This window comes from Electrophorus electricus, chromosome 21, assembly GCF_013358815.1.
Source record: "Electrophorus electricus isolate fEleEle1 chromosome 21, fEleEle1.pri, whole genome shotgun sequence".
NCBI lineage: Eukaryota > Metazoa > Chordata > Actinopteri > Gymnotiformes > Gymnotidae > Electrophorus > Electrophorus electricus.
In genome coordinates, this window is record NC_049555.1 from 4,888,394 (window position 1) to 4,916,112 (window position 27,719).

The 27,719-nt window shown below is 45.6% G+C and overlaps 5 protein-coding genes across 8 annotated transcripts; 2 read left to right on the forward strand and 3 right to left on the reverse strand.

Annotated features, from left to right (window-relative positions):
* Positions 1–829: 829 nt before the first annotated feature.
* On the reverse strand, positions 830–3,603 carry tmem186 (transmembrane protein 186). Of its 2 annotated transcripts, none has more exons than XM_035521009.1 (2): positions 3,523–3,603; positions 830–1,736 (listed from the first exon to the last, which is right to left on the reverse strand). In XM_035521009.1, exons 1-2 carry the CDS (start codon positions 3,523–3,525, stop codon positions 1,044–1,046), a joined length of 696 nt encoding a protein of 231 aa, XP_035376902.1. In that variant the 5' UTR covers positions 3,526–3,603; the 3' UTR covers positions 830–1,043. The 2 variants fall into 2 exon arrangements, with proteins under 2 accessions (XP_035376902.1, XP_035376901.1); XM_035521008.1 differs by lacking the exon at positions 3,523–3,603 and adding an exon at positions 1,926–2,280.
* A 164-nt stretch (positions 3,604–3,767) lies between these two features.
* Positions 3,768–9,174, forward strand: gde1 (glycerophosphodiester phosphodiesterase 1). Its single transcript, XM_027015410.2, has 7 exons — positions 3,768–3,857; positions 4,121–4,669; positions 5,207–5,382; positions 5,640–5,745; positions 5,877–5,969; positions 6,872–7,083; positions 7,517–9,174. Exons 2-7 carry the CDS (start codon positions 4,403–4,405, stop codon positions 7,662–7,664), a joined length of 1,002 nt encoding a protein of 333 aa, XP_026871211.2. The 5' UTR covers positions 3,768–3,857; positions 4,121–4,402; the 3' UTR covers positions 7,665–9,174.
* A 573-nt stretch (positions 9,175–9,747) lies between these two features.
* mcrip2 (MAPK regulated corepressor interacting protein 2) lies at positions 9,748–13,526 on the forward strand. Of its 2 annotated transcripts, none has more exons than XM_035520823.1 (5): positions 9,748–10,387; positions 10,639–10,708; positions 11,488–11,621; positions 12,526–12,627; positions 13,028–13,117. In XM_035520823.1, the coding sequence occupies exons 1-5, from the start codon at positions 10,333–10,335 to the stop codon at positions 13,045–13,047; spliced, it is 381 nt and encodes a 126-aa protein (XP_035376716.1). In that variant the 5' UTR covers positions 9,748–10,332; the 3' UTR covers positions 13,048–13,117. The 2 variants fall into 2 exon arrangements, with proteins under 2 accessions (XP_035376716.1, XP_026871192.1); XM_027015391.2 differs by having other exon boundaries at positions 9,749–10,387; positions 13,097–13,526.
* slx4 (SLX4 structure-specific endonuclease subunit homolog (S. cerevisiae)) lies at positions 13,522–25,548 on the reverse strand. 2 transcript variants are annotated; one of them, XM_027015387.2, is made up of 13 exons: positions 24,610–25,548; positions 24,184–24,358; positions 21,812–22,048; positions 21,363–21,613; positions 20,658–20,953; positions 19,760–19,985; positions 19,432–19,514; positions 18,634–18,780; positions 18,372–18,541; positions 15,754–18,242; positions 15,391–15,490; positions 14,609–14,902; positions 13,522–14,501 (listed from the first exon to the last, which is right to left on the reverse strand). In XM_027015387.2, exons 1-13 carry the CDS (start codon positions 25,034–25,036, stop codon positions 14,132–14,134), a joined length of 5,265 nt encoding a protein of 1,754 aa, XP_026871188.2. In that variant the 5' UTR covers positions 25,037–25,548; the 3' UTR covers positions 13,522–14,131. The 2 variants fall into 2 exon arrangements, with proteins under 2 accessions (XP_026871188.2, XP_035376715.1); XM_035520822.1 differs by having other exon boundaries at positions 19,423–19,514.
* A 206-nt stretch (positions 25,549–25,754) lies between these two features.
* Positions 25,755–27,576, reverse strand: LOC118240450 (histone lysine acetyltransferase CREBBP-like). The gene is made up of 2 exons (XM_035520976.1): positions 27,346–27,576; positions 25,755–26,577 (listed from the first exon to the last, which is right to left on the reverse strand). The coding sequence occupies exons 1-2, from the start codon at positions 27,358–27,360 to the stop codon at positions 26,089–26,091; spliced, it is 504 nt and encodes a 167-aa protein (XP_035376869.1). The 5' UTR covers positions 27,361–27,576; the 3' UTR covers positions 25,755–26,088.
* Between the last annotated feature and the right edge of the window lie 143 nt (positions 27,577–27,719).

Below are 27,719 nucleotides of genomic sequence, written 5' to 3' on the forward strand. Positions count from 1 at the left end.
AAAGTAAACTGCTTTGTGCTGCCACAAGGTGGTGCGTCGCTCTTATTGTGAGCGTCGAAATTTTTTCTTCTTGCTTTGCAGTCAGTGACGGCCACTGTAGTAGCTCTGTCTGCACTGCAGATGTTGTGCTTACCTGATTTACCTATATGTACTTCCATAATATAGTGTGATATGTATGTGAGAGCATGCACAAAATATATTCAAACTTCCCTAAATTCAATTTACCTGTTAAGCATCTTTTACTTATGGTCACCCCAACCCACCCCCACATAGCCAAAGTCTAAATCATTCAAACTTAAAGAGTCTGGTAAAATCCAAACACCAAGAGGCTGTGCATTAATAATCAACTCCACCAGCTCCTCTGCCTGCTCTGAGTCCTCGTGACCCTGAAACAACCAAACCAGCCCAGCAGCTCTTATTAGCTAAAACATGTCAACTCTTGCTAGAGCAACTTAATTACAAGAAATAGACATTTTTGCTAGCTAGCCCTGCAGATTAAGTTGCAGGTTGTTGGGGGTTTTTTTTACTCTGCAGTCTCAATGTTTATTCTCACATGAATATTATAACAGATTAACTATCATGTTAGAAATATAACAAAAGTAAGATTTTGTCACTCCATGATGCTCAGAAGTAAACACGTATGTTGTCATTAGCCAACCTGCTTACTGTAGTGTTATTTACACAGGTCTCTCAAAACAAATAACCACACCTAATAGACAGATTAGAGCTGGTGGAAAACTGGCTGTTTCTCTTTGAATAAAGTGTACTTATTTTCTTCATATACTGGTTGATCTGCCACTATTCACTGTAAACACAGCGCACAATTGCATTGCTTCTTTTGTTTTTAATATGTGCGGGTTAATCTGAGCTCAAGCTGTTCCACACTGACTGTGAGTAAAATGCTTTTTGACTGTTTTTGACTGTAAAAAACAATTTAACACATCCAAATAGGAGAGCATAATACTCTATACATAATATCATTTAAAGTTTTGATTAAATGCCAAACAGAATACTAAAAAAAACAAAAACCCAAAACAAGGCTATCACGACAAAATCCCGAACACTTTCTCAAAGCCACGCTCATCAACCACTCGGCCCAGCCTGGTGGAGAAATAGAGCACGTCAGAGCTGCTGTAACGCTTCAGCCGCAGGACGGTTTCGCCCAGGGAGTCCCCTGTATCTCCCAGAGTCATGACGTCAGACACGGGAAGGTACACGTCCCTCCTGTGTCCCCAGAAAGAGAGGTGGGACACCTTTAGGGTGGTGTGTGTGTGGTCCAGGTACATCATCCCGACCACACGCCTGATGTAGTAACTCATCACACACAGCATTATAGCGGCAAACGCAGCTACGCCCGTGGCATAGCTGAGCAGAGTGAGTGAAACCTGTCCCTGCAGGTAAAAATAACCCACGGCGGGCAGGATAACAACTGTGATGCCCGTCTGAATTATCTTGAGCCGGGACAGCACCCGCAGCCCTTTGATGGCAGGAAATGCGTAAATTAAGCAGTACTTCTGCGAGGCGAGATTGGCACAGCCCGCGAGAGCGGGCGAATGCGGTGGTGGGAGCTCCAGCCTGCTTCGCGGCATCCGACTTGCGCATGGAACTCGCACGTGTGTGTTCATCTGCGTGCGGCAGCGGAAGAGGAGCTGGATGGTACGCCGAGACGACGGAGGAAATCGGCGTCCAGGTGCTGATAACCACAGGGTGGTGCGTAGCAAATGTGGACACCTTAACTGCAAAGAGAAAAGACCGTTTAGTCATTACCAGTCAAATTCACTGAGACATTTTTCTTAATTGGTCAAGGTTGCCTACAGAATGTCCCAGTTTTCATAGTTAAGAAATGGATTGAACCATTAAATATCACCATCAAGTTAAATCAGTACAATAGACAGAAAGTAAAAACAGCACTTATGATCTATTACACAGCAGCACCAGTTAGAAAGGAACAGCCTCATCTGTCCCTTTATCAGTTATCCTGCAAGTGCAGTCAGGGATTCGTTCATGTGCGCATCTTGCGACTGTCACACTACAGCTCTCCTTCAGTCTCTGTACTGGACTCCTGCAGTTTGTGTACAGAGGCAACACCTCTGCTGGCAACAGTTTGCCTGGCCATGCCCTTCATACTAAAGCATCTCAACGGTTCAGGCACCAATGCAAGAGTTCTGTTTGTGGATTATGCAAGAGTTCTGTTTGTGGATTATGCAAGGGTTCTGTTTGTGGATTATGCAAGGGTTCTGTTCGTGGACTTCAGCTCGGCTTTTAACACAATTATCCCAGAGCTTCTGCAGGCCTGACTCACTCAGCTGTCTGGGCCAGATCCCTGTCAGTGGATCACAGGTTTCCTGACGGACAAAACACAGCACATGCAGCTGGGGAAAACACACAGCAAACGTCCTGAACTTTAGTTCTGGTTCACTGTGCTTTTGCTCCTCTTCTCCAATGTTCATACCAATGACTGAACCGCCAAAGATCTTTGAAGCTCCTGATGTTTGCAGATGATTCTTCAGTGGTCAAACTCATAACCCACAGAGAGCTGCTGGTGTCCTGGTTCAACTCCAGCCACCTGAGGCTCAACACACTGAAGACTGCCTCCTCCTCAAAACTTCAGGACAGATACAACATAAAAGTCATATGTGTTGGAAAAATAAATCATGGCCAGCCCACCAACTCTTCTAACACCTCCTTTCAGGAAAAAGCCTTCCTGCTCTTTAGAGGGGCAGTGGTAGCTCAGTGGTTAAGTACTGAACTAGTAATCAGAAGGTTACCAGTTCAAGCCCCACCACCTAGTTGCCACTGTTGAGCCCCTGAGCAAGGCCCTTAACCCTCAATTGCTCAAGTTATTTTTCAGTCATAATCATAAGACGCTTAGGAATGCAGCGTTAGCTAAATGCCATAAATGTAAACGTGAGACTTAAGTCCATCCAAACTAGCATAACAACACACAAGGACAGCTTTTTCAGCAGAGCTGTAGCCCTCATTAACAACAATGGACACCCTGCACTGCAGCCAATAACCTAGCACCCCCTTCGTTACAGCATGTAACTATAGCTATAACTATTAAAACTATATCTATTTACAAATGGCCATTTCACACAGTAACAAACTGTATATAACATTATGTCTCTTCAGACCTCGTACACAAGTACATACTCAGTATTACTTTTTATACCTCTATATCTATACTTTTACAATAAGCTCCATTGTATTTTATCTTATTTTATTTACGTCTAGTTTATTCCCTATTCTGTATATCTCTGTAGTCGGCATATCTGTAAACAGTTCCGTTATATAGGCCTAAGATACATAGACAGGCTCTAAGCAGCTAACCGCTAAGAATGCTAGCAGAGGTTAGTTAGGTAATTAGACTAGGAGGCTGCTACCCTTTAAATCTATAAAACATGACTCAGAAGGAGCTCTTACTGCTCACATCTACATCGGCAAAATATATTAAATTTCCTGTAACTGGACTTTTCACAACTAGTTACATTTACGTTGCTAGCTAACCGCTAAATCACTCACCATTTTGGCCTTAACGCGTGAACAAATGCAAACTAATAATCTCCGTGTAGGAGACTAGGTTCTTCAAAATAATAGTCTCCGTGTTTTTAAAGAAATAACGGGGGGGAAAAGAGGGAAAGGGGAAATGGTGTAAATGTACTTCAAATGTTTTATTTATATGTGCCAATACTTTCGATATCTCGTACAAACTAACCCATTAGTTTACAATAATATGGTTTCGTGCATGATTTACCATGCCCGTTGTATGCACCTGTTAGAAATGCTCACCAACAGCGCTTTTACGCATGGATGAGTGAAAATGTAAAGCCAGAAGTCAAATCAACGTGAATACAGAGGTGAGAAACAGTAACTCCGTTTGTATAAATTCTATAATCTACAATTCATAAGCGCACATTTGGGGAAAATAATACTTTGTAAATCAGCAAATCTATACCGCACTGTATAAAATTCGGCTTTATTCGAGTGCACTAAATTATATTAAAATAATGTTGAAATATAACTCTTAAATTTTAAAGTGTTAGACATCCGAAAAGATACCCTTGCGAAAATAAAAATGGGTTGTTTGCTTATTTATTTCCTTATTGTTTCCTTATTTCAGCTGCTGCGCTACACCAACTATACGTCGGCACGTTAGTCGAGATGGCGTGAAACGACCTCTACACGACAACACGGGACGATGTTGCGGCTATCCACAGCTTGCTATTGTGGATATTTTGCTATTTTAGAACTTCATCCATTAAAATCCAATGCTGTGTTTCCGCCAGCAATCTCGGCCTATTTTAAATGCAATCGTCTAAAATTCTGAAGTTATTTCACCGTAAACCCGTGGGAGTAAACGTCAGCAAGATTCTCTCTTGCGGGTAACGCTTATATTTGGAGCATGCTGCAGTTAGGGGATGGTATTGCCTGCCTCTCGGCTGTATTCTTTGTGGTTTTGCTGGGAACAAGGAGGCCCGTTTGGTCTAGCGGGATCACTCTCTCTATCTACCTCTTTCTGGCGAGCTTCCGCTTCCCTCCGCTCCCGGCCGATCGCTCGAGGCAGGTTCTGCGGCCCGTGTCTAAACTCGCGGCCGGCGGCGTGTCGGTGGTGGCTCACCGGGCCGGTGGACACGACGCGCCAGAGAACACCATAGCAGCTATCAGAGCAGTAAGTTGACAAATAACGAAATCTTATGTGTGGATGCCAGTTGAGTCGTGCCTTGCAGATTTGACATGTTCTCGAGTGCTTAAATGTAAGATTCGCTGCTTGTGAATACAGACGGTGGTGCTTTGTTTCCTCTGATTTGTAATCGTGAACGGCACAAATTCGCGAAAGCTTCAGTAGATGTTTCTGTTTCTCTGTAGCTTTTCGCTAGACGCCCCCCCCCCCAGTCTAAGGTGAAGCTGTCAGTGAGAGGCGAACTTGTACTGCGCACGATTGTAAAGAATTAGCAACAATTGTAATGCGTTATAGGTGGAAGAATGACAAACTCAATGACGCTATTGCAGAGTTACACTTTGGGATGACAAATATTTTTGAAATGGTACATTCTTCATTGATCATTTGCGAGGGGAATAACAGAGTCGTTTGCCTGTAGAAGAACATGGTTGGTGGTTCCTTCTTGCATTGTGTAACACATGACTCAATTGCCAGTAGTGTCTCTGTGACTATCAAACTTCATGTACTCACCTACGCATTTTCCAGGCCAGTGCGAATGGAGCAACAGGAGTGGAGCTGGATCTGGAGTTCACCGCTGACGGGATTCCAATCCTAATGCATGATGAGACTGTGGACCGGACCACCAATGGATCAGGACCACTCAGCAAACTGCACTTCGCCGAAATTGGCAAATTGGATGCAGCAGCCAAACATAGACTCAGGTAAGGAGGGAGGGAGGGACATTTTTAAATTGGCTTTGTCAAAAGAAATATTTGCTGCATATATTTTGGATATTTTCCAGTAGTCTTTTTCATCTCACCTCTTCACCTTTTCCTCTTGCACAGCTGCATTTTGTTACACCTGTGAGATTTGCATGTAACTGGTATTTAACATGTTTAATATGAAAGTGTCACCTCAGTCCAAATTAAGACTAGCCACTAGATCCACCAATGAGTATGTTTACGTTGGTTTCTCCTAGTGACCGGTTCCGAGGAGAGAAAGTTCCGACTCTGCAGGAGGCAGTGGAGGAATGCATTAAACACCAGCTGATTATCTATTTCGATGTCAAAAGTCACCCAGATGAGGTACAGTCACTGGCAAGACATATTCCTCTATATCTCTCTCCATGCTGGATTAAAGAATCCAGTGGAGAGAAGCCAGTGCTCTGTGTGTGCGTGCAGACAACTGGTGCTGATCACTGTTGCTCTTTTACCAGGCAGCTGCAGCACTGAAACACCTGTACCAGAAGCACCCAGTACTGTACAACTCCAGTGTGGTCTGCTCGTTTGAGCCCAAAGTCATCTACAGGGTAACACTTCCACAGTACCCTTCCATTAAGACATTTGGGCCGCCAAAGTGACATATGTGGACTTGCTGCAAAGCAGGCCTGAACGACACAGTGGGTTTTTTAATCATTATTGCAATATACAGTTGGGCTGTCTAACAAATTGCTGCATTTTAATTGCCAGATGTAAACATCCTGACAAACCTCAGATGAGTATTCTGTGTGTGATTTGTAATTTAACATCAAATAAATGTTTTGACAATAATTATTTTGTGAAAATAATGGAGGTGACTCTTTAACTGTTGTCACATCAAGTGTGTGTTTCATATATGCAAGGCATATTGCACACACATTGCAAATTGTAGCAATATAATCGAGACGGTCACAACCTGTAGGAGTATAACCACGCTATCATTTTTTGTTCCATATGGTGCAGTCTTGATATGGGGAAAGGGACTCTGGTGCAGTGTGGGCTTAAATGTCTTAAAAGTACAACAGCAGAAGCTGTTGGTTTGCATCACACGCCATAAACCACCCTGAATCAGAGCCCAATCAGGCAGAGTTAACACCACTGTATTCTCAACTATACTCCCATACTGTTGGCCAGTGATGATGGCTGAACGCAGACATTTTCAGTTGTGATTATTAAAGCCCTGAAGGTACCACGTGAGTTATATTTCTGTGATCGGCGGCGACACAACTGCTCTTGACACTGAAGATATCCTACAAACCTGAATTGACTAGTTTAGAAAACAAAAGCTTTTTTTCAGCTCACTTAACAAAACAGCCACCATTTCTCATTACTGAGCTGACGGTCCATTCCTGTAGCTTGAAATGTTCAATTAGTTTGCAGGTCATGGGCTGTAGGATCAAGTAGGTGTCTAAGAAGAACCCAATGTGCCTCCTGTCTGCCTTTCCTCCTGCAGATGCGACAGGCTGACCCAGAGGTCGTAACGGCTCTGACACACCGGCCCTGGAGCCTGAGTCGCTTTGGCGATGGGTCGCCACGGTTCCCATCATCATGGAAACATCAGTGGATGCAGCTGCTGGACGTGCTTCTGGACTGGGCACACCATCATCTGCTGTGGAACCTGTGTGGTGTGTCTGCTTTCCTGCTACAGAAGAACTACATCGCACCGTGAGTCTCTGTCCCTCACATATGTGAGCTGCTGCAGCGTGCACAGGAGTCTACTGTCTGTTTTATGGTCCCTCCCTTTTCCCCCCCATTTACAGGAATTTTGGTTAATTTTAGGTAAGCATTTGCAGAAACAGAATTAACTCTAAAACCATTTTTAGGCACATTTCAGTAAAACGGAAGTGAGTCTTGTACCGTCATTTGGTAGCTGTAATGGAGTGAAGAGACTTGGGAGATCACAGATAGTGATGCTTAATGGCTTAGATGCAGAGCTGTTCCTGTTTATCAAGGCATATTGATCTAGGGTCAGTGCCCTTAATTATGTGATTATATTTATCAATCTATAAATCAGCACTCTTACTCTGGGTAGCCTGCTCTCTGTGTGTGTGTGTGTTTGAATCCATGTGTGTGTCTCCATGCATGCATGTCCTTTCAGGGACACTGTGCAGTACTGGGCTGAGCGGGGGGTGGACGTCGTGGCCTGGACAGTGAACACGGCTGTGGAGAAACGATACTACGAACAACTGCTGAACATCAACTACATCACAGACAGCCTGACAGAGGACTGCGAGCCTCACTACTGACTGCTGCAACGCTAAACGCATACACACACACACACACATACACACACAATCCCAAATTGCACACACATGCAAACAACCTTTATTTGATGTTATATACATCCACAGAAACACACACAGGACATTTTTGAGAAAGCTATGGCCTTAAAATCATAATGCTTTTCCTCAGTACACTACACAATACACCTTGAATATTTACTGATGCCATGTCAGTCAGTTTAGAGTAAAGATTATCAGTGACCATGTAAAAGACTTGGTTATATAAACATTTCACCCATACTTACTTCCTGATAACAGCAGAAAATGTTTTGGGCTGAAAACATGATTGAAGTTACACTGAAAAATGGAAAAAAGGAAAAAGGGTACTTTTCCAAATAAGGTCTTTGATAAGGTGAAAACAATTGGGCAGGGGGGCAGCGGAAGAGCCCGCACATGCTATTGTTGACCTTTCCTAACAGTGCAACGGCAAATGGGGTGTTTATAGTCACCTGATAGTAATGAAGGGTAAATAAGGGTGTTACACTAGGCGTTGGAGAAGACTAAATAAACATTAGTAATTCATAGAAACTTAAAATGTACTCTGATTATCAACTCAGGAGACCATATGTGCATGTCCTCAACTCCTTGAATCTGACCTTTTCCACCTCTGTTGTCATTGTGCAGTTTTGCTACTTAAATCTGAAGGGCTTCCTTCTGTAATGAAACCCTTCTGATCATGTGGGGCTTTTCCCAGCAGACAGGGAAGGTCACTCATCAACACAGTTCACAACCGAATACGCTGCAGAGTTCACCACTCAGCCCCTCAGTATGGGTTGAAGCATTAAAAAGCCTGCAGATTTCTGTTTCCCCTTTAAAGCCACATCTTAAACCCTCAGCTTCCAGGTGGTTGGCTATCATCTTACAAAAGGAGATTTTATGTCTTTTTTAATGGATTTTTAAGGATAAAAAGTCGAGCACTGATGAGTCCTACCCAGCCGCTGATCTACCCTCTTATATCTTATTTCAAAGTCTAATCTACACACACTTTTTTCTCACCTGGATTAGTTATAGTGTGTTGGAGGGTAGTCCTCCAGAAGTTTGGTTGTGCAAGTTACAGACATCTAAAATCAGTACTGTCTCCATTTTCAGAATGGACCAACAGCAATAACAATCCCTGACTGTAATCTGGGTGAGCTATCAGGCTATTTTAATGAGCAGCTGTAACCCTGAATTTCAAATTGTCTTATCTTCACACTCTTAGAGGGATCATTTATGATACGTGCTTTGCTTACGACTTCTGTTAGGTAAAATCGTAGGGGTTCATTTGCAAAAATCTGGGAAATGTGTTTGTCATTAAGGGACCTGAGGGTTAATATCACAATATGGTCTTTTTAAAGCAACCAGGGTTTGTTTTCATACAGTTTGAATCCTTCAAAAAAGGATTTATAAACTAACATTAAACAATAATGGGTCTTGAGCCTTTTGAATGAATCAAAAATGGAAAATTTTAACAATAAAATGTATTGTTGAAGGATTGGTTTTGTGTTTTATCAGCTCTGTAAGGGAGTAACGTGCTGTGATGAAATAGCTGCGTCAGATTGCAGCATTAATGGAGTTTTTGGAGCTCCGCAGCTCAACAAGTCCCATTATGCACTTTGTCCTACATACGGCACGCTGACTAGGCCAAACACCTACTGGGTTAAGGCGTTTCACGTTTCTCTCTGATCCGCATCAACTGGCCCTGGCGCGTTTGATGTCTGCGCATAATTACGCTTATCATTATTATATTACTCTGGTCGAAGTTACATAGTTATGCTACTATTATCGTTTTACAGTAATACAGTTATGCATGTCTGGTGGGCATAGATCTAATATTATTGTTTTTTGTTGGGTTTTTTTTGCATCATTTATGCATAAACATGTTCACGATTCTTGTGATACTGGTAGATTTCAAAATAATGTAACTAGGCCCATACCACACCAAACCTGTCATCTATATAAGGATCCCATATGCACGCTTGGTGCGGTTTAAACCCGGAGCGTAAGGGTGCAGGTACCTGTGTGCAGCTCCTCCCTAAAGCGCGTGGAGGGGCGTGTAGTGACGCCACGGGAGGCGGGGGCTACTGTTAGCGGCGTGCGCAGTGTGCGTGGTGTCGTCTGAACTTCAAAAACAGTGCCGACCGTCCAGTGCCCTTCGTGTGGAAAGCAACATTTTTTTTAACATTGGTACCAGGACACTGCACGGAGAGCGAAACAGATCTCTGTGGAAACGCGGGTCTCACCTTGAATGACCTACCTAAGACTCGTGAACGGTGCATGTACGGCGCTTGCATACAGAACATCCAGAACAGCAGCTGATTTACGACAAAGGCGTTTGGTCAAAGACCATTTGCTGATTTGGGACTAGACGTGAAAAGGAGACGGTAAAGCAAGAGCACTTGCAACTTCTCGGCTGCGTTAAGTAACGGAGAGACGGACATACCGACAACAGCTGACCTAGGCCAAAACGTCGTTCGTCTAACTGCTTCACGGTGGCTGTATCAAAAGGCTTACGTCGGAGAATAAACCCAGCACGACGGTCTGTGGTGCTTGTATAATCGCGACACTGCCTCTTCTACCAATCTGCAAGCCTTGTGTGGACGGTGAAACGTGTCGCTTTGTGCCGGGGGGTTCGAGGGGACTTGGCTCTCACATGATGTACACAATAACTAGAGGTCCCAGCAAACTTGTTACTCAACGGAGAACGGGTATGACTCGCTATATTACAGTATTATCTCTGACAAAAGCACAGACCTCACGGCACATTTAGGACAGATGTATTTAATTGAAATGTATCATTTACTGAATGTTACGTTGTCTTATGCAGGTTTACTAAGTTGCATATACAATGACTAGACCATTTATTAGGCGTGTGGGTTTTAACTGAGTAAACATCGCTGGGCAAAGAGCCTACGTTGTTCTCATTCGTTTTTAAGAATTTGTCCATTATTTCTTTCAGGCCCCACGCAACAGATTGAGAATAAAGCCAACGATCTGAAGCACAACCAGATCCACTGGTTGGACTCGGCGTAAGTGGTGAACTTGGCTGAAGTTTTCTGTAGCATGTAGTCCAGTGTCCTATGACCAGCGCACGTGTGGGGGGTAATAGTGGCGCCGCAGGGACGACGTTTAAAGCGCTGATGCTGACCAAACACCTCCGGCTCTGCCGCCAGACTTAACACGCGTTCAGTCGCACACTGTCCAGGAAAGGAAACTTGACCGAAGTCGCGAAGTTGGATTACACGTGTGTCGGGTCGTGCGTGAGCATGAAGCAATTTGACCTTGTCAGCGTAGCCAGTGCTACGCATGTGTCTGTCGCCGTGCGTGTCGAATCTGCTGGAATACCACAGCACACCGATTAAAAACGTCCAAAGCATGTGTCGATTCGTGGTAAATAATCTATTTAATAATTCACCGACGTTCGGGTTGATTTGTAAGAGAGCTCTGGCCGTTGTTGTGACCGAAGGGCATGCTTAAGCGTTGCAAAACGCAAATCCGCGAGCTAGCTAGAGTAAGCTAGCGTCAAGGTTGGTTACTTTTGGTTAAGAGACACTGCAAAGTTTCCATAAATATTTTACAACAAAACAAGGTTTGCGTTACTTATTTTACGCAAGCCAGCAAAACGCAATTCATTAATTTTCTTGCCAGTCACCATACAGACAAAATGCATAAGGAAGTATTTCAGTAAAATGCGCAGAGGGTCTTCTTGACAGCGGCACGTGAGGTGACGAGACGTTTGTGAACTAAGCTCTGACTGTTTTCACTCCCGAGATGGTGTCTTACTGCAATCTTTACATTTGGCTTCCAGCTCTCGGAGGCCAAAACTTGTATTTCAGCGCATGAACGGCAAGCGCTACCACAGATCGACCTCACCGAAAGACGACAGCACAGAAGAGAGCTTCACCCCCGCACACGAGGAGAATGTCAAATTCGTGTATGAGGGTGAGCCTACACTGACCGTCTCCTTTTGTGTGTTTCGGTGTGCGCTTTACTTAGTCTGTGTTATAGCATCTCTAAACCGGCCATCGCTGTCTACGCGAGGAAGAGCAAGGTTGAGCCCCACTCGCTGGCCGTGAGACTAGAATGCCAGGTTGAGATTGATGTTAATGTGGCAGTTCATGGTTTTCACACGAACTGCTTTTATTTGGAATGAGTAAGGTCACGTCCATGCTAGAAAAGATAACAAATCTACAGCTCAGAAATCATTTGCAGGGTAGGTTGTATGCATAAGACCCACGGAAGTATACTTTAAACAAAGAATAGTGTTGTCCAGTTTTGTACTAGTTGTCTAAAATAATTTACTGTATGGCAAGGTAACATTATAGGAGTGAGTTTCCTGAAATAATTGTTGCACAATCTCCTACTTCACACTCTAAATTACTACCTAAATTGGGTAGTTTGAAACTGCCTTCAGTGAAAGTGGCTTGCACCTCTTATCTTGGCAAAACTAACGTCCATCAAGCCAGACCCCTCCTATAAGATGATGCAACACCAGGCGTTTCACCCACAGTGGTGCACTTACCAGTGGCGTTACCATTGTATGGACACTTTAATGGGGGTCTCAAGCTGAACTTGGGGGCTGGCAAGAAGACCTGTGGGTTTGACTTCTGGTGGCAGTGAAATATATTGAAGGCTATGAAGAGAATGCTTTACTTTGCTAAATGAACACAGCTCTGTCGTTTTGCAGCAATTGGTTCCAACCCAAATTCTATCACACTAATTCCTCCAGTATTGTCTTAGTCAGTCAGGTGCACTATGTAGACTGCCAGGGCCAGAGATGAAGAGACATGCCCTAGAGCATCATTTGCTGATGCTAAAAGCACTGTGTGTGTGTGTGTGTTTACAGCTTGGCAGGAGGTAGAGCAGATGCTTGGGGAGGGAGCCCAGCCGGAGAATGGGAAAGGCCCAGTGCAGTACGCCGAGAGGAGTCCCAACCCCAGCATGAAAAGTCAGTCACTATACATACTGTCTAATACAAAGCAGTGAGTGGGATAAGACCTGTGTGGAAAGTATAAGACTGGTGTTTCTCTCACAGCTCTGTTCCACTATCATCGTGCAGTTGGTTCTCATGGTATTACTGACTGGAATCAGTGCAGAGTTCACCCCTGCACACCACAAACATTTCACAGCACTAAACCCTAAGCTACACTGATCCAGATTTCTCAGCAGCCTGAGTGCTATCTTTGGGCGTCATGCATTTGTGACTATTGGAAACGTGGAATGTGACCACACCCCCTCTTGGCCACTACCCTGGATTGCTCTGTTTAAAAACACGAGTTGAATTCCAGTAGATACCAATTTTAACATCCACCCCTGTGTTTCCTTTTATATCTCACTTTTGCTTTCAGTTTGGGAAGTTCCTGTCTGACCTGAGCTGTCCTGATGTCATGTCCTGTTCCTTCCTCTCCTCCTTACAGACTTTGTGCCTATTGATCTGGAGGAGTGGTGGGCTCAGCGTTTCCTGGCCAACATCGCTAACCTGTCTTGACGGGTGTGGGGGGGGTTGGGGTGAGGGGGGGGGGGGGTTAACTCGCCGGGTGAGCCGAGAGGATGTGTTCACTCTAGGCCGGACTGCACCACACACAGACAGAAGCGTCAACCTGATGTTTGATATCCACCATTTCCAGACCCCTCTGCCTGACTGGCCAGTCTCTCTCACGCGTGTACTTGGATGGTCTCACACGTGAACGCACACAGACAGGGCGAGGGAGAGAGGGAGATGAGGAGCTGAGATTTTTTTCTGCTTTTGGTTGTTTGTATCTGAAGTGTGCTGAAATGTAATGTCTGTTTTTCTTGGCTGGCCTTTGCATAAGAAAAGTGAAAAATAGATAAAAACAGTAAATCATTTTCCAAAGACTGAGCACTTTCTTTTCCTCCAAATCACAAAACAAAATATTAGACAGGAAGCTGTTGTAAAGAAAGATGAACTAAACTGTAAGCTACATTATAGAGGACAGAGGGCTTTGTTGAAGTGTTTGACATTCACTGAGAAGTTTAAATTAGTTTTGGTATCAAATTGCATTTTAACAAAAGGATCTACACAAGTGAACATGAGCAACGTTTGCTTAAATGCCAGTGCTAACTTTTCTTTTAACCCAGTGCCTGATCCCCTGTGGAGGCAGGAGATGGAGCTGCAGCTCCCAGCCAGGCCCTGGCTGCACCATCACTCTCGCAGTTTTGGCACGCCGCTCACATAGGGCTTGGTGCTGGGCTGAAGAAGTTCGCAGCTCATCTGAATCAAATTGCCAACTCTAACAGACCCTTTGTGCATTTAAATTGGGTGTTGGAGCAGGAAAAGAAAAACACTACACCGTTCAGACCAGGATTGAGGCACAAGGATTAAACCTCAGCGTGTCCTTCCAGCACGGACAACGATTGAAGATGCAGCTTTTTCAGTTCCAGCTACACCTAGACCCAAGCCCAGACCGCTTCTGTGGTCCCTCTCATGCAGCTCACTCAGCTGGCTTGGCCAGCCTCTTCCTCCCCCTCCCACCTGCATGCTCAGGTGCTCGGGCACGGGCTCTCCTGCGCAAGGGGGCAGCGTGGCCTGGCTTGGCCGTGGTAAAGGTGATGCACTGGGAGTCGAGGAAGTCCAGGAGCTTGGCGGTGCCCAGCCGGATGCCCGCTGTCCGGAGGGCGGCCTTCAGGGAGGCCAGCGAGAGTGGTTGGTACTGCAGCACCTGCCTGTACAGGAGCGGGTCGGACAGGATGAAGGAGCGCGTGGCCGCCAGCTGGTCCCGCTCACGGGTGGCTGCCTGAGACGCTGTGATGCTGTCACTGTCTGAGTCGTCGTCATCCGAACGACACAGCTCCGGGTTCGACCTGGAGATGAAAGAACAGTTACACCAACAAAATGACCACACACACACAGCATTCAAATGGGTAAAACACACACACACAACATGCATAATCAGTGTGGGTATTTTTACCTGTCCGACTCAGCTGTGGAGGAGGTGTTGGAATCCTGAGACTGAGGGAGTGTGTCCTGCTCATCATCACCAAACTGTAGTTTCTTGGGAGAGGCAGTAGGGGGTGAGGTGGGCTTTTTGAAGGTGAGCAGTGCAGGCTGCTGGGCTGGAGCAGTCATGTGGAGCCTGGCTGTGGAACAGGCCAGGGGATCGGCCTCCTCCTCGGACTCGGAGCTCATTAGCTGGTGGGTGTACTGGTGAATCTCCTTCAGCTTCAAGACCATTTGTTTCTTCGGAAGGGGACGCACGCCATACCTGCAGGGTCAGTAGTGATTAAAGAGGTGAGTTCTGAACCATGCCATAATACTATTGTGTTCTTGGTTTTAAATACTGAAGTGCAGACATAAAATATATATTGAGGGCCATCTGCCTGCTTTACATGTTTTATATCTGCACGTTAATATTAACATGCTTATATAAAATATAAAAACTTTGAGAGGTTCCGCCACTAAAGAACTGAAGACAACTAATGGTATGAAACTTTAGTGCATGTCCTCACATGACCAAATCAAGCAAATCTGTAGCAACTGTGTGATGCAATCATGGCAATATGGACCAAAATCTCAGTACCTTGTTCAATCTATGCCACAAAGAATCAAGGCACTTCTGATGGCTAAAGGGTGCCCAACCTGGTACAAGCATTATTGTACATAATAAAATTGTCAGTGAGTGTAATTTTTGACCAATTCTCCATTTCATTCATTGGGTTCTGAGGCATATTGATTATAGAGTCAGCATGTCACCTGTTCAGTCTGGTCTTGAGTTCAGGTGTGTCCATGTCCGAGAAGCCCGGCATGGGTGTGATGGGCTCCAGTGGGGCTCGATTCTTTTTCTTGCAAACCACTGTAAGGATCAAGAATAGATTTAAGTTCCAAATACATTCATTACCAATAACCATTCACAAAAGAACATTAATCCCCGACAGATTTTTTCAGAAGACAAACCCAACTCTAGATTTAACAAGATCAAGACTTTAATCCACAAGCAGTTGAACATTACAATGTCAGTGAGGTTAATACATATAATATCCAACAACTTTCCCACTAATCTTGGTCCTGTGTTTATTTTTTGCCAAAAGAGCAAAATGAATTGCCCCCGTCTGTTACCTGGGGTTTTCAGCTGAGCCACTCTCTTTGTAAGCGCCACAGCACCCACTCGCTGAGAGAGAGGAAGAGCAGCTCCATCCTCAATCTCTTCCTCTTCCTCCCAGCTGTCCCACACCTCAGGATCTGGCAAGCTGTGGTTAGGTGGAGCCTCAGAACTGGGTGGGGTGGTATCTCCTTGCTCAGTAATAGAGGGTGTGTGTGAAGGAGTCCTGCTTTGTCCCCTGTGTTCTGGAGAAGCGCACTCATAATCACTGCTGTCCGGTCTCAGACTCAAGCGAGTTGCCTTGTCTCCGACTGTCCCAGCCAGACCCCACGAGTCACTGAATGCGATGGGTGGCTCGTCCAAGGCCCAGGAAGTCCCCCTCTCGTCAGAGACTTCCTCTGCGTCCTTCACAACTTCATTTTCACATCGTACTTCCAAGTCCTTCATTTCTAGCTGCTCCTTTTCTTTGGTCCCCATGTCCGTGGCGTCTCTGTCCATCTCTGCACTTGCAGGGTCCCTAAGGGTTCGATGGCGCAGGGACTTCCACTGAGGGGATCTCTCGCACTCCTCCTCCCAAGGGTCGGCGCCTTCGGCCTGGGACGAGGAGCCCCGAGATGGGCTGAGGTGTGGCGGTCGGAGGCCCCTGGAGGACTGGCTTCCCTTTCGCCCTGAGCCAGCCTGTGGTCTGAGCTCACAGCCTCTCAGAAGGGGAGACCCAAGAGAGTCGAGTGGTTGTAAGGGAGGGTCTGAATGGAGGGGAGTGCTGCTGCAGGGCTTGGAGGCTGAATGGGGATGGGAATGAGTCCACTTCCCAGAGTCACCACGTGACCCATCAGAAAGGGTCGCACGCAAGGCATGGGAGACACCGGAGTGGGATAAGGGCTTTTGGAAATCTGGAGAACATTCATGGACACCAGGGCTGGAACATTGTCTAGGAGAACACTGATCTGGACATGCTTTCCAGGAAGTTACTCTTTCTCTGAGAGAGCTAGAGTGTGCGCGTGCAGAGCGACACGTCTCTTTGGAGATGTCATGGGCGGAAGACGAGGAGGAGGAGATTGAAGACAGAGCTTTGGGGAAGAGTTGAGTGGGACGCATGCTGCAGTGGGTCTGTGTGGAACTGGTACGTGTGGAAGGTTCTGGAGTCGCTGGGATCAACCAGGAAACCTCAGCAGAGCCATCCATCATGCTCTCCCTACCTAAGCCACACAGACTGCCCTTTGATTGGTCAGATTTGTGACCCTCTACATGCACAGATGCATTATTGTCAGTCATATTTGTTCTTTTAGGAGAGAGGTTAACCTCCACCCTGTCTTTAGCTCTAATCTGAGTGGGGCTTTGACTGAGTCTTAGAGGAGATGGGGAAGGTGGTGTGAAGGCGCACCCGTGTGGAGAAACCTTGCCAGAAGCGGTATCGAGATCCATGTCATCGCTGCTGTCAGAGAGGACGATGAGCTCAGGTTGGTTACAGTTGGGTCCTGAAGGGTTGACATCAGGCCCGGAACCACGTACTAACCAGAGTGGTTCGGGCTGGCTGACACTGGGCCCTTTAGATGAGTGTTTGGACCAGGTTCTCATGTGTCCTGAGGATGAGTGCCTACACAGAGGACTATTGGCGGATGAAGGGGGAAGAGGAGTGGTGGTGCTGTGACACTGACTCTGGTGATCCAAAGCTGGTTTGCCCCCTGTGCTCTGCTCTGCACCATCTCCTTCTCCATCACCTGGAGACACACCGGCCACAGGGAGGGACAACTCGCTCATCTCTCCGGAACCCTCCGCTGCTGGGCTGACGGACAGGTCAATCACCTCGCCGGGTGCGTTAGCCTGGTCAGCAGGCGGAGGTGGAGGGGTAGAGGTCTGAGATGGCTCTGCGTACTCCCCCCATGACTGGGAAAACAGATGGCTGTAGCTCCTGTCTGGGCTGGCTTCCGGACATCCTTCTGGACTTGCATGGGTACTAGTGCCTAAATGAACAGCTGCATGCGGACCCTGGGTATGGTGCATGTCCGAGGGACTTGTTACCATGGCAGCCACATCCCCACCCTCTCCAAGTCTGTAACTATGGCAACTGGAGTTGGCCTCCTCTTCTCCTTTAGCACGTTGCATTTGTTTGAAGCCGTTATTTACCCCTTCATCCTCCTCATCATTGCTGTCCATAGCCATCTCAGCTGAGAGCTCCGTCTTCCTCTGTGTAGCTGCAAACTCGTAAATCTCCTCCAGCTCCTCCTCGTCCACTCTCTCTTCCTTCATCTCTCCATCAGCACCATCGCGTTCCTCCTCCTCTGCCTCTCCTGCCGCTCCCCCTGCCTCTCCAAACTCCTCGCCATCACTCTCATTGTGCTGCCACATGGACCGTAGGAGCTCCAGGAACTGGGACTCAGCCAAGCTGTGCTGTGGCCCAGGAGAAGACTCCTGGGCTGGGCAGACATCCCACGCCTCCTCCCCTGGGTCCTCCGGATGTCTGCTGTATAGCTCGCACTGCTGCTGCAGCTCAGACAGGCCAAACCTAAAACACCCACACCCACACAAAACGCATGCAAGCATGCATGCAGAAGCAAACCCTCACACATGGAAATTTGCATTGACACACACATGTGCACATATACGCACACACACACACACTCTTTCCACCCACCTGTTGGCTAGCTGAAGTATGTGGGGTAAAAGAGTGTGTGTGAGGGGGCAACAGGCAGTGTAGAGGTAATGCAGCAGGGCATAGACTGCCTCTCCTGGCACATCACCCAACAGCACCCTGTGGGCATGGGGCAAATCCTCCTCCCGCACTCCGAAACCTGCATTATGGACCTGCGCACGCGCACACACACACAGGCATGTAAAAGAAAGGGACTGCACAACTAGGTTAACAACATGGCTAAGCAAATTGAGGGTGCATTTACCATGTTAACCAGCAGAGGGCAGCGAGTGTATAGCATGAATGAGTGAGCGAAGTAGACTTCCCCACTGTCCACCTGCAGCTGTACATCACTGAGCTGTGGGTTGTTCACCATACTGCCCAGATCAGAGCACAGCCTGGACACAGTCACCTGCAACAAACAAACTACATATTTAAAAACAAAACAAACAAACAGGAATAAAGAATACTTTGCAACACTTTTCTAGATTATAGTCAGCATTCATGGAACACTGTGGGAGTGGATTCTTTTTCTAGGACTGGTTAGTTTGATAATGAAACCATTTTCAAAGGTAAAGTACAAGTTATTTATATAGTGCTTTTTACAACAGTGGTATACATGTCCAAACCCCCAGTGAGCAAACCAAAGGAAACATTGGCAAGGAAAAACGCTCCAAGAGCATGAGAAAGGAACCAAGAGTCAGCTCGTCCTCCTCTGGTTGACCTCAGACAGCACAACAAGAACAAAATAAGCAATAAAGAACAAAACAGGTAATAAGAACAAGTAAGCAACCCTTTTGGGGTTCAAAAAGTTCTAGTCTAGGTTTGAGTTTCAGCCTTGTCCCAGTAGTAAGGAGGCACACATGGCAGATGTATCAACAGTGTTCATTCAGACAGGCTGAACAAACTCTTACACAATTAATAGAGCAACATTTGTCAACCCCCCTGAATTTCTGCTTTTTAAGTTCTAAATGAAGCTTTAAAAATGCTTTGCTCCAAGCATATCTAAGTTACACTTGTCATTACATGAGGAAGATCACAGGGGAAGTGTTAGTGAGGTTACTGTGTTTGTAGACGGCGCTGTGGTCTCTGCAGTTTCAGGGACAAAACCACTTGGAGGAAGTTCAGCCACAGCAGCTTCTGGATCTAGACAGGAGAAGGAAAATGAGCAACTAGACCGCGGTGTCATAACGTCTCTGGCTGGTCCAAGATCAGTGTTTCATGCTTACTGAGTGGGATTAAGTCCTAAATAAGCACTCAGTGATGTAGAATACATTAGAGTACTAGTGTTAATTGGTCACGTGACTAAATGAACCCTTGATTGAACCCTTAATCCAGATTCTGTCTTTGCAACCATAAGTGCTTATCCTCATAGGTTTGAGGGGTCTCACCTGGGCATGTGCACTGGGTGAGGGTCATGCCCTCCTCCGCCAGCTCCACCAGGTCGCGCAGGGCCTGCGTGCCGGGCATGCCCAGGTCTGGGGTGAGGCTAGCAGGGGTAGAATGGCGCTCAGCTGCTCTCTGGTCCAGGGAGAGTGGAGTGGAGGCAGGCTGTGAGGTGGTGGGTACAGGACGCTGCTTCTGTGGAGTTTTCTCAGAGCACACAGGTGGCTTTTTCTGTGAAAAGACAGAACACCTAAGAGTGACTAATGGAAAGATAATAACTATGTACTGACAGACAGGAATGCACAAGTTAGTGTTATGCAAATTAGACAATGCTACCTTGGCAACTCTAATTTGCATTAACTGTGATCTATGTCAGCATTTTTGTGTGATGTATTTCTTTAAATGCATGTGACTTTAAAATCTGCATATGTATATATGCAACAGTATATACTCACTATAAACAACACTTTATTAGTAACATTATTCTAATAAACATTACTTTATTAGCTTTATAAACACTACACAGTTCAGTCAGAGTCTATAGCTTATCATTCACCATGGACAATTTGTGTTTGCCTCTAGCCCCATATTAGTGGTCAGCTTCTGACCACAGGACCCAGCTCTAACCCTGAGCCAAGTAGAAACCCAGCAGCACTTCTGGGCACGAGAACTGTGTACCAACTCAACACCCGCAACTATGTCACTGCAGTAGCAGTGGTCAGAGAATGACCAGCAATAAGCAACATATGGGGTAAAGTTTGTAATTGCACACTTGTAAAATGCACCTCTAAGACAAAGGGAGCTGAAAAGTGCACAGCAAGTGCACGGCTATTAAATAAAGTTGCTGGCAAGAGAGTGTGTGTGTGTGTGTGTGTGTGTGTGTGTGTACATGTGTTCTCTTACCTCAGATCCAATCCATGGCTGTATGAATGCTCCCAGCTCTGGAATGTAAAACTCACACAATGAGTCTGGCCCTCCTCCGGGCAGTGCACTCTTGAGCCAGATGGGGGTGCTGTGTGCGCGTGTGGGGAGCTTGGAAGGGGGCAGGGTGGGGGTGGGCGGAGTGGGGGTTCTGGGGTGGAGCAGCAGGGAGGAGATGCGTTCCTGGATTCGACGGCAAGCCGTCTGGGGGTCCTGCACCAGAAGGAGGGGTGGGGGAGAGGCGGGTACACTTTTCCTCCTTTTCCCCCGTCGCGTACCTGAGAGGGAACAGCACGAGAAACACCCCGACTCACACCTTAAGGAGAACCGATGTCCACTGCCAGCCCTGGGGTGTCACAGAGCTTTGCACGCAAACTGTCAGCTAAGCTCCAAATTTCTGGAGTGGAATCATACATGTCAGGGCCTGAATCAAACCTGTGCAAGACAGAAGCTCTCTAAACCTGGAGCTGAGCACCTCTGTCACTTAGATTTATGACATGACATGAACCAGCTACACAGCAGCTCAAAAAACCTGAACTTAGACTGCAAATAATAAACACACAACAGACCCTGGTGCTGGAGCTACACTGGTAGATTCAGTGTAGACATCAACTTCCCAAGATCTGAATGCTTTTCATGGCACTTATGTTAACTAAGTGACTAAGTGTAAGCTACCAAGTAAGCTACCTGCTGCAGGTCTCCACTTTAGGACCGGAGGTGGAGGTGCAGCTACAGCTGCAGGGGAGCTTGACAGCTGTGCCTGGATCTGTCTCTCCTCCTCCCTGTCTCTCTCTCGCTCCTTCTCCTGCTCCAGCAGAGAGCGAGACAGGGCCAGAGCCACCATGGTGTCCTCATCCATGCACGGGGCTTTCCTCCTTGTCTTCTTCCTCACAGGCAGGCCGGATGCCTCTGCCATCCTATTGCCTCCCGCCTGCTGTCTAAAAAAAAAAGTGCTTGAAGTTATACCCTTTAATCCTTTGGTCACAGTTGTTTTAATTCAGCGATAATCAAAGCTTGAAGGCACAACAAACATATCTCCTAATCATATAGAAATGTTTAAAGTCCTATTTAAAACTTTAACATTTATTTAAAACTTATTTGTGATGCTTAAAGATATTTCAAACTGAGCTCCTTACAATTGGATAGCTGCACTGTCACTCAAACTTTCAGCAGCCTGTCTCTGTAGGGCGTGCAGCAGCTCAGCCGGAGACACGCCCATACTGGCTGCGCAGCGCTTTAGGTGGACAGAGCGACTCTTTTCAGATTTAAACCCTCGCCCACAGATAGGACACTCAGGCAGCCGTGGGCGGGAAGGAGGTGGAAGCGGGGCCGGATGAAGAACTCCAGAAGCATTCTCGCTCTTATCCAGACATCTGCAACCAATCAGAGCCAGAATTAGCAAATAAAAATAAAACAAATCGTAATACAACTACACTACACTGGCACATTGGTCATATCATAGAGTAAGTAGACAAATGCATGTGTTGTATTGTATGATGGTAGGCTTTGTCAGAATGCTCACAGAGCACCCAGGAACACTGCAGACTCCACAGTGATTACATATCACAGACAAAAACTTCAATGGGTGAGTTATAAATTTAGGCATAAGAAGTCAGGAATCCATACAACTTACAGGGTAGATCTAGCTTGAAAACAAAACAGAACAGAACTGACAAAGGCTATGTGTACACTGCAGGTAAGTGGCCCAAATCACATGAATCTGACATTTTCAGTTCTGATTTGGGACACCAACATGTGGTGCTGAAATTTCATACATCAGGTTTGTGGCATGCGAATCTAAACAGACAGCGGATCTGAAAGATTTAATTAGTCTGACCTGTTCACTAATATCAGATATGCTACATTTAGAATATATTGTGAATAAGATAAGGAAAAAAAGAATGTGAGCCACTTTTACCTGCAGTGTGAATATTGGCCAAAACACATGGTATGTTTGCTTTGCTCTTTGTCTGCAAACCCAGAGCTCCTTTCCGGGGCTCATCGCTGCTGTTTGACTGGGATGGTTAACTGTGGTACCTACAGTGCTTCTAGGTACGGTGAAGGTTATTAGGATTTTGGTTTTAGCTTTGTACTTCAGCACATCCAGCTCACCCTTGTTTCCTTAAGTAAAGTTTACCTTGACCCAAGTGTCCACACATCCAAATTAAACAAAGTGCTTACTAGCTCAAGAGCATTTAAAACTTCTCTCATGTAGTGATTACTGGCTCCTTATCCAGACTACTGCTAAGTCTGTTTCACCCAACCCATCTGGAGACAACACAGCCGCACAGACAAACAACCAAACTGAACCGACCTAATTTGTCTGTCCCTGTAACACCCCACATGCCCTTTCATACTGTTAGCCCCCCCTAACCGAGCTTGGAATATCTATATATAACCCATAAAAAGAATATAGATTATAATCCATATTTACACTTCTATTTCATCACCTTTATCGGCAGGTATACATTCAGCTATAGATTTATTTAACTTATTGCATTCATTCCATAGAGTAGCTTTCAGGTACTGTTCCCCCTTTCCAGTATCATTCTAGTGCCAGTATTTTAAATGTGTCCCACATATTGGGATGTAAGGCACTCAAAAACAGTCCAGGTAATGTGTCAGGCCCCACTGACATCATCGCACACACAGGATTCAATATGAAACAATGACCATGACGTGACAAGTTTAGACCACAAGCTTATACTCTTATGGATGGATGTGACAGATTCATCTGTATTAGATGGAAGTTCAGAAACAAATGCGCTTGTTGCAAATCAATACACCTGGCCTGTAAAAAACTGGTAGCTTGTTTCTAATGTGTTCGGCTGCCAGTGGAACCAGCTCACTGGTCCCTACTGGTGACACAGCAGCCAGAAGGAACAGTGAGATGAGTTCCGCTGAAGATGAGAATGAAGATAGAAACGAAGTGAGCCAAGAGAGAACTGGAAATGGTTGTAATATGAGGCTGGAGGAGCATCACTATGGAATATAGCATCTGCTGAGGTCTGTAAATATCACCAACAGCTATGGATTCGCAAGCTGGTACTAAACATGATAATTTCATGTACAATGATGTTAATCCTTCAAATTACTTTTCACCTCTTTAAACAAGAGGGCTGCGATGTATAAGATCAGCTTTGACTCATTTAAGATTCACCTAACAAAGATGTAAATATGAAGAGATTAGCTAAAAGTGGAATTGTGCACTTTGGTATTCTGTGCCTTGTTTTTTCAGGTGTTTAGAATACAGAGCCCAAACAACAAAAAACTCATTTTCCAAACACTGCACTGTGGTACCTGTACTGTAAATGTGGTTTTCAATTTTGTGCTCTTTTGACTTTTCACTCTTGCAAACGTCGTTACAGTATCTGTATTGTAACTGAGGTTTCTTAGCTGGATGATGACAGCTAAATGCCTCTGGTGCCTGCTAACATGTTAGCTACTGGCAGATTGTGGCACCTGCCGAGCTTTGGTCAGGGGGGTTGGCGAGAGTGACCCGAGCTACCTGTTGATGTGCTGTGTGCGCAAACGAGGGCTCATGGCTGACAGGTCTTTGTGGCAGAGCTGGCAGAAGAACAGACCTCCCTCCTCCACATGCACCTCCGCCTGGGCCGCACGGTCCAACTGCTCCTGCAGCCGCAGAGCCACGAGCTCATCGCTCTCTGGCTGATCGAGGGGCCCTGGTGCACATTCACACCCATTCAGAAACAGGTACTGGATTTAAATGACAGTGGCATTCCAAAACTGCATTCATTGCTCTGGCTATGCAGAACTACTTCTGCTAGCAGTTCAGTGTGTGATGATATGCAAAGTTAAATTGCCAGTTTATGTCCGTCTGTCTGTCTTCGTGTCTGTCAGAATGATCCTACTGGACAACTTTTGTGCTATGATTATTAACACTGCCATTATGGTTTATTAAACTTATTCTTACCTGGTGGAGGATGAGGAGGTGTTTCATTGTGCAGGAGGCGAGGTGGACTGGCTCTCTTAAAGCGCTTCATTCGCCGGAGCACCTTCTCCTTAACTTCTCCGACAGAGGAACTTCCCGCCCCTTCTGCGTCCGTGCTCACTGCTACATCCATAGTGAGCTGTGAACTTCTATTTGTTAGGCGATCAGGCTGGGTCTTACCCGTCACCTTAGCGTGCAGCGGCCTATCGTTTTGATCATTGTGTCTTTTCCTTTTAGAGGGAGCTTTACGTTTAGACGACACGACGTCTGCCGCCGTGTTTTGGACGTGAGAATCCGATTCCTCATCTTTGGCTGCTACTGTCTTGTCGTCGCCAGACTCGCCTTTTCGTCGCACTCTTTTCAGGAGCCGGGAGCAGAGGACAGAAAAGTCCTGGTCTGAATCGTCCATGAGCGATTTCAGTCATCTAGCTAGCTAGTTAGCGAAACACACAACTGCAGTATCTCCCTTGTAGACATCTACAAGATCCAATTAGTTTAGCATAACGTACTGGCTGACTGCCTAAGTCAGCCTTTGATATGTATAGCTAACTAACGTTTAACCACTACTGCTATCTTAAATGTTCACTTCGCAAATACTTAATTTGAGGTTTCATCGGGAACAGATGTGATAAATATTATGATAACCTGTATCTAGCAAATAATCACACTGAAGAATAATGCCGCTAGCTCACATTACCTTGATAGCTATCTTAGCTAACTAGCTAGCTAACGTTAATCTTTTTAGACTAGCCAAAGTAGCCACCACAATAGCTAGTTAAGACAATTTGCTTTTACAAATTATACTTATTATAGACGAATTACAATGGGTCCTGGTGAAATGACTGTAAAACTGTTTTTACTTTCTATAAAACATAACCTACTGAGCCAGTAGTTACCTAGCGATTAATACGACCGCCTGGCTCTGCTTCCGGTGACGTATGGTAAAGACTCGCCACGTGACTTTGGCTTACAAATTCATATTTGGAAATTCAACCTTCACTAAAGGAAATTATTTACATTCAGAGTATTAAAAATATTCATTTCACACCCATGTTCAATTCAGTCAAACGCATGTTTTCCCTTTTTATTTTCATTACATACGAATAGGATAAACTGACACTTATGGCAAGAATTTCAAGCATGAGTTTATTAGATATGAAAGCACACGCATTTAACAAGAGATGTGCAGATGTGCAGATTTGTACCATTGGTCCACATTGCTGATTCACTTTCTTTAACAGGTAATCAATTGATACAATATGTCAAGATGTTTGTGTGACAAATTATTATTCAATTTTTAACCTACACACTGATGATGTATATACGCAGGCATTTAGATTTAATAAGGTCTTTCTATATCATTTATATAAAATAAATATAAAATGCATAAAACCTAAGAGCCAAATTATGCAGAAGGAGCAAAAGGCTGTAGGCGAGCAGACTGGGGAGTGCTCGGTGAAGTCACCAGGCTCCACGGGTCCTGCGAAGCTTTGCAGAATGTTCGCGGATGCTTCCCTGCACAGCCAAATGCTGCTGCTGCGGTGGTATTGGCAGCTGCCGGGGCATGCTCCGGCCCTGCACGGAGGCCATGCGACGGCGCATCATCTGCACCTGCTGCAGCCGGTGCTGGAGCTGCTGCTGGCGGAGCTTGTGCTTGATGTTGAGGCAGAAGGGCACGGGGCACTTGTTCTCCTGGCAATGCTTGGCGTGGTAGCAGCACAGTGCGATGAGCTGCTTGCACACGGGGCAGCCGCCGTTGGTCTTGCGCTTGCAGCCCTTGGTGTGCTGCACCACCCGCTTCATCTTCTGGCAGGACGGCAGGGAGCAGTTGGCATTGCGGCACTGGCAGGCGTGCACCAGTGACTGGATGCAGCGCTGGATGCTCAGGCGCCGGCTCTCCTTGGAGGCTTTGCTGCTCTGATCAGTACTCTGGCAGCTGCTGCAAAGGCCCTTAAATGGTGATAGAAATAAGTGTATTCATTTTGTGAATAAAGATGACCTCATGCAAGTACTTCAAACCTCAGTTCACAAATGAAAAAGTTTGTATTATATTTTAGACTTGATGGATATTTCAGTTCCACTATCACACAACAGAATAGCCAAGATCAAAAAGTCAAAACCTCCTCCAAGAGTAACATAAACGTTTGCACTAGACTACCTATTTGGATCGCAGTAAGTATACATGCTTTTTAGCTAGCTCCTGGCCAAATAACGTTTCTGTGAACTAATACTACAAGCATATAAAATGCACACGTATTTTTTTTCCACATATTTTAGGATTATAGGGTTTAGAGTATAGTTTAATAACCATTTGAAGGGCATAAATAAACGTCAGGGTAAATCAGACTAGTAAGTGACTGTCGGGTTTCATTATTAGTAGACAGGAAAATAATAGCAGGTCTGGGAAAGGACAGCTTTGCCAATACAAGGTTTTAAACACGTCATTCCACTTCGTTCAAAAGTAAAAGTGAAAGTAAGTTGTCCTCCGCCTTTTCTTAAATTATATTTTTTTAGACGACACGCCACTCTCCGTGAATATTAATTAAATGTCCGCCACTAAACCAAATTCAAAGTAACAAGCTATTACAAAAGATCCGTTAAACTTACAAAAGCTCAAGCTGCTACTTTTGTCAATAACAATAATTTTAAAAAAAAATTAAAGTTAAATTTACATTAAAACACATATTGATGCTTCAGCATGTACTCGGTCACTCTTACCGTTGCGGATGTCATATTTAAATGAATTCCAGAATTTTATTTTTGACTGTATAAACCAACAAGCTACGTGAGAAGAGTCTGGGCACAGATCGCATCAGAGATCGCCTGCAGTCGGGGGAAGGAGCTGAGCTTGTGACGGGAGCAGGGAGGAAGCGAGTCACGTCGAGCTGGCTGAAATGCTAAAAAAAAAACTAATAGAGTAGCAGGGGTGTCTAATGCAGCATGGAGGACACAACAAGCAGCACTTGTCAAGCGTTACTGTAGGCTTAAATAAAGAGAACAAAAGGCAAGCGAGAGACAGGGGTATGTAATTAATAATCAGGAGATTGGGAACGGGGAAGGTGCGGTGTGTGTGGCTGCGGGGGGGGGGGGCA

Bases quoted from the DNA above. Each gene is read 5' to 3' on its own strand.
- tmem186 (XM_035521008.1), bottom strand. From the start codon at position 1,958: ATGAGGCTGTTCCTTTCTAACTGGTGCTGCTGT. The intron at 1,737-1,925 runs GTAATAGATCAT...TTCTCTTTGCAG, and splicing joins TTTCTAACTGGTGCTGCTGT to TTAAGGTGTCCACATTTGCT.
- slx4 (XM_035520822.1), bottom strand. From the start codon at position 25,036: ATGGACGATTCAGACCAGGACTTTTCTGTCCTCTGCTCCCGGCTCCTG. The intron at 22,049-24,183 runs GTAGCTCGGGTC...GATTGGTTGCAG, and splicing joins CGCACACAGCACATCAACAG to ATGTCTGGATAAGAGCGAGA. The intron at 14,502-14,608 runs GTAAAAATACCC...TTTCATCTCCAG, and splicing joins TCCACAGCTGAGTCGGACAG to GTCGAACCCGGAGCTGTGTC.
- mcrip2 (XM_027015391.2), top strand. From the start codon at position 10,333: ATGATGTACACAATAACTAGAGGTCCCAGCAAACTTGTTACTCAACGG. The intron at 11,622-12,525 runs GTGAGCCTACAC...GTGTGTTTACAG, and splicing joins TGTCAAATTCGTGTATGAGG to CTTGGCAGGAGGTAGAGCAG. The intron at 12,628-13,096 runs GTCAGTCACTAT...TCCTCCTTACAG, and splicing joins TCCCAACCCCAGCATGAAAA to ACTTTGTGCCTATTGATCTG.
- gde1 (XM_027015410.2), top strand. From the start codon at position 4,403: ATGCTGCAGTTAGGGGATGGTATTGCCTGCCTCTCGGCTGTATTCTTT. The intron at 5,746-5,876 runs GTACAGTCACTG...CTCTTTTACCAG, and splicing joins TCAAAAGTCACCCAGATGAG to GCAGCTGCAGCACTGAAACA. The intron at 5,970-6,871 runs GTAACACTTCCA...TTCCTCCTGCAG, and splicing joins AGCCCAAAGTCATCTACAGG to ATGCGACAGGCTGACCCAGA.